This window comes from Phaethon lepturus, unplaced genomic scaffold (genome assembly GCF_000687285.1).
Source record: "Phaethon lepturus isolate BGI_N335 unplaced genomic scaffold, ASM68728v1 scaffold27231, whole genome shotgun sequence".
Taxonomy (NCBI): domain Eukaryota; kingdom Metazoa; phylum Chordata; class Aves; order Phaethontiformes; family Phaethontidae; genus Phaethon; species Phaethon lepturus.
The window spans coordinates 24274-33574 of record NW_010516094.1 but is presented as its reverse complement, the minus strand read 5'-3'; the positions used below and the strand labels follow the sequence as shown (position 1 = coordinate 33574).

The window sequence follows — 9301 nt, the reverse complement described above, 5'->3', positions numbered from 1 at the left end:
AACACAGCTTCAATACGCCCGGATAAACAGCACAGCCCACACCAGAACAGCCTGGACCAAGGGACCAGAGCCCTCTCTTGCTACCAGGAGGCACGGAAAAGCCGGGTGCCTGGGCTGGAGGAGGTACCCAGGCTCCCCCAGCAGTCAGGAGGGAGAGGGGAGCATCTCGAGGGATGACTCAAGCCTCTGAGACAGGCGCCTGAGCTAGATGGATCCAGCTGCCCTCAGGAAAGAGGTATCTCTGAAGGAGAGAGGGATTGAGACGTTGCTCCTTGCTTGGTGACACCCCAAGGAATCTTTGTGCCGCCCATGCCTTCAGCCCCTCGCATCCCGTCAGGCTGCCCAGGTGGACAGCCCATGCGTCACCGATCGGTACCAGGCACGTCACCGGGGCTCGGGAGCAGACCGACGCCGGCTCCCACCCTCCGGTCGGTCACCCACGATGAATCCCTGGCAGCTGACACCCACCTAAGAGCAGGAACTTTCTGCTGTCCCCGTAGAGCTGCTTCAAGTTGATGCAGAATTCGTGGATCGAAGCCCCGTTGCGATACTCGTGGAGGAGCATGGCGAACTGCTGGATCTCTTGGGAAGAGAGTTTCGTTCGGAGCTGCGGAAGAGATGCGCACCACAAATGTTGCTTTTTTTTTTTTTAGGAAGAAGAGATGATGGGAAGCCTGGGAATGGCATTTACTGGATTTATTGCTATTTGATAAGAGCTGCGGTAATGAACCAGCTCATCCCGATGGAAAAGCGGGCCAGGCTGGTGCGACCCAGAACTGAGCTGGCAGCTTTCAAACGGGGACAAGCTGTGAGTGTATGCAGGGCCGTGACTCGTGAAGCGAGGGACCTGGCGCGCCGTGGATGGCGTGACATGCCCCAGCGCAGTAAGAGGGGACAAGGGGGCAGGGATGCTCCTGCAGGAGAAGGATGTGACCTGAACGTGGGCTCTCGTGGCCTCTGAGCACAATCTGCGTGAAAAGGAGGAAGAGGAGATATTTCGACACCAGCGTGGGCTCATGTTCTACACACCAAGGTGACAATCCCAAATCCCAAGAGCACTCCGACATCCTAAAGGGAAGAAAACTCCTCCACCCCACCGTCCTGCAACCCAAGGGCACCCTTACCGTCATCATATAGTCCTGGAGCAGCTCTGTCGCCGTGGTGCTCAGCTCGCTCTCGCTGACTGTCTTAATGTGTGGAGACTGTTGCGTGGAGAAGGAAGAGGGGGAGTTGTCACCTGCATCCAAAGTTTCTGGAAAGGAACTGAAATGCAAACAGGCCGTGAGTCCTCCAGAGCTCCTCGGACACCTTCTTACATCTCTGTCGCTGGAGGTCACGGCATGGGAGAGCCTGGAATTGCGGAGAGGCACGTGGAGACACGCTCTCTCTGCAACAAAGCTGGCAGCCTTCCGCGCCCGGGAGCGTCCGAAGGCTCCCACGGCACGGAGGACTTGAACTACATTGGTTTGGTGACCTGCTGAAAATGAAGCCCTATGTGCTACCCCCTCCAACTGCTTTCTCATTTTGGAACAGCGAGGGAAAAAGTCTCAAGCCACCTTGTTCTGGCATTAAACATGAAATTCTCAAATAGCATCAGTCAATTTTAAACAACTGGTTTGTGTGTCAGGTTTTCAGCCCACAAACGCTGCCAATGTTTTCAGCAGTCACCGATTCAGGAGGGAAAAACTTTTCCAAAACAAAGGGCTTTGGGGGAAAACGTTTCTCCCAACTCCAGCTGGATTTCACCAAGGCAAAGCAGCCAGGCGAGCGTCGCGTCCCCGCTTTGCTGACGCAGGGGACTGCACATACACTGTGTACGTGACCTTCTCTGGCAAACCGCAGCAGCAGAACAATCCAGCCACGGATGCTGCGGCGGCAGGGACCACGGCTCCACATGCGGACAGTAAAAACACCGTCCAATGTTTCAGCCAGACTGAGCAGAAGCTTTTCAATGTGCAGACCGCAGCGGTTCCTGCTTCGGGGGCTTTAAACCTGGCAGCGAGGCTGCACTAATAAGCCCGAGTGCCCAGCGAGCTCAGCGTACCACACAACTTACAAAGTGCTTGCTTCCGTTTCGTAAGATTCCTTAACATCCACTTTTGTAGAAGAGTCGTCTGCAAGGAAAACATTCGAGACATGGAGTCGAAGAGGCAGAAATTCGGTGCTTTTCCCAATCCATGACTTACACGCACACTGACTTCCAACTCGGCCGTCTCGGCTGGACGGTGAGACAGCGGGGCCGGGGCCGAGCGGGGCGGTGCCAGGACTGGGTACAGACCCAGCAGAGACGCAGAACCGCGGAGGGACCAAGCACTGTTTTATTAAGCCCTTCCATCCACCGTGAACAGAGAACAGGGACAAGGATGATGGCTGATGTCCCACAGCCCAGCTGGGGAAACATCTGCACGCAGGAGGAAGCCCTCGTGCCCTTCCAACTCACAGGCAATTGAAGCAGAGGAGGGTTTTTTTTCCCCAGTACCCGCAGGAGGGAAGCCACCAGGCTCGCTCTGACCTCCGATGGTGGCAGAAGAGAGCTGATGGACGTTGGTGAAGATGGGGAGATACCCTCAGACGAGCTGGGTAAGATGGAGGCAAAAGGGGAGAGCACAGACTTACCGCTGTGTAAGGACATGTGCCGCGTCGGCGTGGACGCCCCATCAAATATTGCTCTGTCCAAGAAGTCTATCGTGGACTCAGTGTAAACAATCTGGAAGACTTGGCTGAGAAGTGAGCACAGCTCCTCGGCAGTCACCTGGGGAGGGAGCAAAGGAGGGCTGCTGGAAGGCAGAAGGTACTGTGGTGGCCTTTCTCTTTGGCTCCCTACGGCAGGCACACCACACGGGACAGTGGTGTGCTATATTTGTAAGGGTGTTGTCCTCCCAGCGAGGAGAGGGAACCCACTCATCCAAGATCCAGGACACTGCCTGACCTCCAGGGTCTCCAGGGCTGGAGGTGACAAACCTCTAATCTCCTCAGCTCCCTCCTGCTGTCCCCTGAGCAGTGCTAGAGGAGACAAACTTCTGAGATGTATCACCCCTCGTCATCCTCCCATACTGCCAGAGAAGCATCCCAGCTCCCTTCAGCCAGCCAGACCCGGGCGATAGGAGATCGAGTGCTCAGCTGTCAAGTCAGAGCTATGAAATAGCACCCAGATTTCGTGTCGATGCTCTGTCCTACTCCTCAGTTCAGCCCCCTGGGCCTCTGGCTACGTAACCTACATCCCAAACAGGTGCAGGCACCCCAGAGAGCGTTAGAGCTGGAAACAAGATGAGCAAAACTCCACTCCAAAGGCAAAGGGTTCCTGCTGTAGAAGTGGGAGCACACAGGCCGAGATCAGAATCTCTGGATCCAGACACCAGATGAAACAAATGTCCAGGTCAGCATCAGGAAAATGCCCTGGCTAGTAAAATCCTCTTGTGGGAGACATTCAGCTGTCTTCACAGATTTCCTGCTGCTGGAGAAAGCTCTGGGCAGCAGGCACCACCACCGAGGGAAAACCATCTTCAGATACCCTCTCGAGTTCTCATCAGGTCCCAGGGCTGGAGCAGGGACCAGGTTTCCTCCTCCAGGTACCACCTTGTACGCCAGCAAAGCCCAACCCACACCCTGCAGTCTTAAAACTGGGCCTATGTGTGTCACACAACGTACGGCCAGGTAAGCATCTGGTCACGTAATGGAGGGGATGCTTGGCAAGAGCAAAATGAGGCCGCCCTGGGGTTCCGGGGTCTCCACCATCAACCTGAGAGGTTGTGGCCACCTGGGTCTAAGGGCCAGAAAACCTCCCAGCAATCCTAGTCCCAGCGTCGTCACAATCAGAGAGTGACTCTGGAGGCAACCCCAATGTGGGACAGTTTTAATCAAGTGTTTTGAGTCTTACTTTGTTCTCCGTAGCCAGGACCACCAAGCAACAAGCTTCAACAGGAACCACCCCGCTCTCAGACAGCGAGCCTGAAGTAAGGGCTTTGGAGCTCTCGGCACAGAGACTCTGGCTTGGGGAGATCCCGGGGTCCTGAGCTGAGAAAGAGAGAAGTCGTGAGGGAAAGGTCGAGGCAGGGAGACAACAGCAAGGAGTCCTCACACGGCAAGCTGCCCTCCCAGCAGGCTGCCCGTGGGGAGAGCAAAGCCCCTGAAGCAGGAGGGCAGGGGATCCCGCAGCCAGGAGAAAATGCCCTCGAGGTGGGCGCTCTTGGGAGCCCAGGAACTCCACCGGAACACTGCACAGGGCCAAAGCCCAGAGAAGGGCAATATGCATCCAGAGAAGGGCGACGGAGCTGGGGAGGGGTCTGGAGCACAAGTCTGATGGGGAGCGGCCGAGGGAACTGGGGGTGTTCAGCCTGGAGAAGAGGAGGCTGAGGGGAGCCCTCATCGCTCTCTGCAACTGCCTGAAAGGGGGTTGTGGTGAGGTGGGGGTTGGTCTCTTCTCCCAAGGAACCAGCGACAGGACGAGAGGAAACGGCCTCAAGTTGTGCCGGGGGAGGGTTAGATTGGGTGTTGGGGGAAATGTCTTCACCCAAAGGGTTGTCAAGCCCTGGCACAGGCTGCCTGGAGAAGGGGCTGAGTCCCAGCCCTGGGGGGATTTAAAAGCCGTGTAGACGCGGTGCTGAGGGACATGGTCAGTGGTGGGCTGGGCAGTGCTGGGGTGATGGCTGGACTCGATGTTCTTAAAGGTTCTATGATCCTATGAAAATCTTTGAATGAAAAGCCTATAATTTAGAGCTGGTTTCTGACAACTCTGTAAATCATTGACTTCATTTCCATGGCTTAGCCAGCATCAGAAATCCATCAGCAGAATTACAGCCTTCTAAGTCACTTATTTATCCTATAGGCTGTCCTTTGCTGTCATGGGGTTTATAATCTGATAAGTCTCTCTCTCATTACATCCTCTAAGTAGCTCAGCTTTCCCCAAACACTCCAGCCCTAAAACCACGCAGGTTTGACACAGGCAGAGCTGCTGGGGACTCCCAGCAAGGCCCTCCCTGGTTATTACAAGAAGTGAGGTATGTCAGAAGTGATGGGGGTCACCCTGGTTATTCAACATGGGCAGTTAGACATCCAGCGCCGCGATGAAGTCCTCCCAGCACAAGGGCTGCAAAGAGCGGGGCAGGTCCGACACACATGGGGACCAGTCTGGAGGAGCTGCTTCTACCTCCTCTCCTTGCTGACATCCACAAAGGACCCCACAGACTGGAGCAGGACAGGCAATGCAGAACAAACTACTCCGCTTTAAGGTCCCAAATTTTTTTAAGAGGCAGTAAATTACAGCTCTCATTCGGGACTTGGCAGTTGCTGAAGGACAGGCTACAGGAGGAATTTCTAAGCTGTATGTGAGCCTGCAGTTCATCTCCAGCCACAACCCAACATCTTTCATCTCCCCCAGTGTGCTCACTCTTCTGTGATTCACAGCACCGCTGGGGGAACACGTGTAAACCCAGTCCTTCCTCCACCCCCCTAGGAAAAGACAGACTGAAACAATTCAAGGCAGGAGACTAGATAGAAGGAAGAAATTTTTCCCCATGAGGGTGGCAAAACCCTGGCCCAGGTTGCCCAGAGAGGTGGTGGATGCCCCATCCCTGGGAACACCGCAGATCAGGTTGGACGGGGCTCTGAGCAACCTGCTCTGGTTGAAGATGTCCCTGCCCATGGCAGGGGTTGGACTAGGTGGTCTTTACAGGTCACTTCCCACCCAAACCGTTCTGTGAGTCTGTGAAGGACACTGATTATTTTGGTTTGTTCTCACCCAGCATCGCCTTTGTCCTGTTTCTGGTCAGGCTGGCTGCCATCCTACACGAGGGTAACACTGGCTTGCTGTGGGGCTCAGCCCCAAAACACACGGGAACCCCAAAACACAAGGCTACAGCTTGCCCGTGGTGGCCACAACTTACCTGTTTTCAGCACGACCAAGTGAGCGGAGTCATCTCGGATGTAGGAAACGGAGGCAATGTCATGGATGGGGACCCTGAGGATGAGATCTTCTCCATCCCTCCACACCAGCTTGATGTTGTAGGCAGAGAGACTAATGACAGCATCGTGTTCTTGGGTCAGCTGCCCCGGGAGCTGGTGTGCTCTCTAAAATAAATGTATTTCCATTGATTTGCTGAGCTGTTTTCCTTTTGGTAACAATCAGGTAAGGGGCTTCCCTCCCATGGGGTGGAGGACATGAGTCAGACCAGCACCCAGCCCCAAGGAACCAACACAAGCCTTTTATTTTTCCATGCTGCATGTTGGAGACTACACGGAGCGGGTCATATCAACAGGCTGAGCGCTCACCTTTGCATTATCGATCAAATGCAGGATTTCCGTGCGGCTGGAGGGATTCAGGTACCCTGGGATGGATGTGAGTTGACCTAAATACTGGAAAAAGAGAACCAAACTGTTACCACAGCACAAGCATGGCCTTGAACATGCCAGCTGCTGCAAGAAAGACACCATCAAGACAGTGCAAAGGGCTGGTGCCCAAGCCCCTGCTGAGAAGCTGCTAAATACACCTGTGTATGGAAGATCTCTCATGCCTTTAAGTTATCCTAACGCTGTATAGCTATATATAGTTCTATACGAGCCCCAGCCAGGCACGCGTTACCTTCACTTCTTTCTCGATGTAGTCATTCAGCAGCACGTCTGGTTCGACGCGGTCAGGCAGGGACACCACCACCGTATGCAGTGGCCGTCTCTCCGTAACCTTCTCCTGGGCTTTTTTATCCCGACCTTTTTCACCCTTCAGGAAGACTCGTTTGAAAGGAGACACTATTCCAGGCTGCGGAGAGAAACAGCGGAGCATCGGGGTTAAGGGTAAGAGAGGGAGTTTCTGCACCAAAATGGGGGCAAACGGGCAGCAGCCGCTGCCCAGTGCTCCTCCAGCCCACACGTCCGCAGTCACAGCCTGGCTTTACCAGCCCCAACCACCCCGCAGACAGGCTGGGTTTAGAGCTACGAATCCACGAGCATGTGATCTTCTGCTGAAAACCACTTTCCCACAACATACTGCAAGAACACTGCTAAGCGCCCTTTACCAAAACAGGCCCTTTTTTCTCCCAAATTCACCGTGCGCCTTTCAGTTAAGAAAAAATACAAATAAATATTCAGATTGAGAGCTGTAAGAGTGAGCGAGTCACGGCCACGCAGAAAACCAGCAGGCTTCCTCCTCACCTCGGCGCAATTTTGTATTCACCCGAGCATTTGCAGGGAGCGACTTCAGGCGACGAAGGACTGTGAACAGGAAAGGCAGAGACGCTGCCAACCTGCCCGAAGTCCCAGGGGAGACCCACAAACAGGAGTACGTGACCCAGGAGATGGCCTCCCCTGGGAAAAACAGGTTTTTGAGGTTCCTGAACCACTCAGTGCTGGGTTTGGTAAAAAACTGGGAGCCAACACCAGCCCAGCTGGCAGCAGCGTGCACACACGGGCTCCCAGCTATAGAGGGAGCATCACCACCGTCCTTCTACCGCGGCGCGGGGCGGCCAGCCCGGGAACGCTGCAGGCCCCGGGGCTGTCGTGGCACAGCTGACCCGTGGCAGAGCCCTGGCCGAGCTCCATGCCAGCCTGCCCGATGGCTGAACGAGCGGGAGCGTGCACGGACTTCTCCAATTCCAAGTTTACCAGCTTCCCACCCCTCAGGGCAACTACGCTTTGGCTTTCCTGAGTCTCACAGGCAAGAAAAAGGACTGCACGATCTGCAGAGGCAGAAATGATGCTTTGAAAGGGAAATTAATGAAACATAAACCATATGCTCCTGCTCAGAAAAGCGTGGAGTGCTTTGCAGCCTCAAAGAGCAGCAGCCCCCTGCAAACTCAGCTCCGTCTCTTGCCGCCGTCCACTGCAGGACCTTGCCTTGGAAACCACCGTCAAGAACTGCAAACCCTTCATCTAAACCGCTTCAGCCTTGCTGTAAGACATTACATTTGGTGGGGGAGTGCCACCACCACGTCACCTACTCCCAGCAGCGTCCCTGCCCATGCAGAAGCTGATGTGCCGGGTTCAGGTGCACACATGGGACCTGCTCCCGTCAGGCAGCTTCAGCCTCTCTCGTTGCTTTTCTCAGTGTAGACGAGTGTGAAAGATCTATAGGAATAAGAGAGATCAAAGCCAGACTGAAATAAATTGAAACTGTTGTACTAGGATGGGAAAGTGGGATGGAAAAGCTCCTGGTTGAATAGTATTCACCAAATCCCAGAGTGAGCCCGGCACCACAAGGACGTCGGGGACAGTCCGGCCCTGAAAAAACATGCCTTGGACCAGGGAGATAAAAATAGAGTGAGTTTATAGGACAAAAGGGATAGAAAACACAGGTACGTGATGCTGGCCTCGTGAAACAGCTCTGCCTTTACAGCAGCAGGGCATGCACTGACAAACACCGCAGATTCTAGGGGCAGCATCCCTGCTCCGAAACGGAGCATCCTCCTGTGCTGTGCTACCCAGCTGGCTCCTGCCAAGGGGCTGGGAGACCGTTCCTGGCTCCAGAAAGAAGAAAATCCTGAAAAAAACAGGTCTCTTTGCTGAGACCGGAGCATGGGGCTCGACCCTGGCTCTGCCACGCTGACTACCAGGGTGTCCAACCCCAAACCTTGGCTGCCGCTGCATAAAGATGTCATTCCATCAGTATCCTTTAGGAATCAAAAGCGGAGAGATGCGGCAGTCTGCCGCCGGGGTCAGGGCTGTACAATGGTCCCCCGGACACGTCCCCTTCCACCAGCCGGGGTCCGACGGCTGCGGCTTGGTTCAGCTCTCTGTGCCAAGGCTGCTGGATCCAGCCCGATCCGCACGGAGCAAACCAGAAGAGGCTCTCGCTTTTCCTTCGAGGATGCAGGCAGCCTCCATAGGGCTGGGAAGATGCTGCAGAGGGATTCCCCACCACCCCACATGCCCGAGCCCCATGGGAGACCCAGAGGCTCTCCTTGAAGGAGGATTTGGGGAGCCCAAATCTCAGGCAGAGGCGTCACCCGGCATGACGCAACGTGGAACAACAGCTTCTGCGTTTCTGGGAGCCTATCTAAAACCAGCACCTACCTCGTTCTCCATCGAAGTACCCGGCTACAGAGAGCAGAACCAAACCGTGCCGGCGCAGAGCCTTTGGTGGCTCACCGAAAGCACCTCCGGGGGGAGGGAGAAGCTGCTACCCTTGTCTCAGAGGCTTCCGAAGCTCACGGCCCTTGCCGAAGGGCTAGCAAACTCATGAGCTTTCATTCGCCTGCCAGCTCGCGGCCAGGAAGTGCGATAACCACAGCTTCCTTCTGTTACACGCAGCAACAGCGACAAAATAAAGCTGTTGGTGAAGAATCGGTAAGGTTTGGCAGCAACGGGGCCGGGC

General features: G+C 55.0%; 1 protein-coding gene across 1 annotated transcript in view; it reads right to left on the bottom strand.

Moving 5' to 3' along the window:
* The window catches only part of CCM2 (cerebral cavernous malformation 2), an 11309-nt gene extending 2297 nt beyond the window's left edge, over nt 1-9012 (bottom strand). Inside the window, exons 1-9 of the mRNA XM_010295966.1 lie at nt 9001-9012; nt 6578-6751; nt 6268-6351; nt 5883-6066; nt 3878-4014; nt 2617-2752; nt 2057-2114; nt 1125-1263; nt 469-607 (exon numbers count right to left, since the gene is read on the bottom strand). Of these exons, the coding sequence (XP_010294268.1) occupies nt 469-607; nt 1125-1263; nt 2057-2114; nt 2617-2752; nt 3878-4014; nt 5883-6066; nt 6268-6351; nt 6578-6751; nt 9001-9012 (1063 nt within the window). The remainder of the gene's footprint in view (nt 1-468; nt 608-1124; nt 1264-2056; nt 2115-2616; nt 2753-3877; nt 4015-5882; nt 6067-6267; nt 6352-6577; nt 6752-9000) is intronic.
* Between the last annotated feature and the right edge of the window lie 289 nt (nt 9013-9301).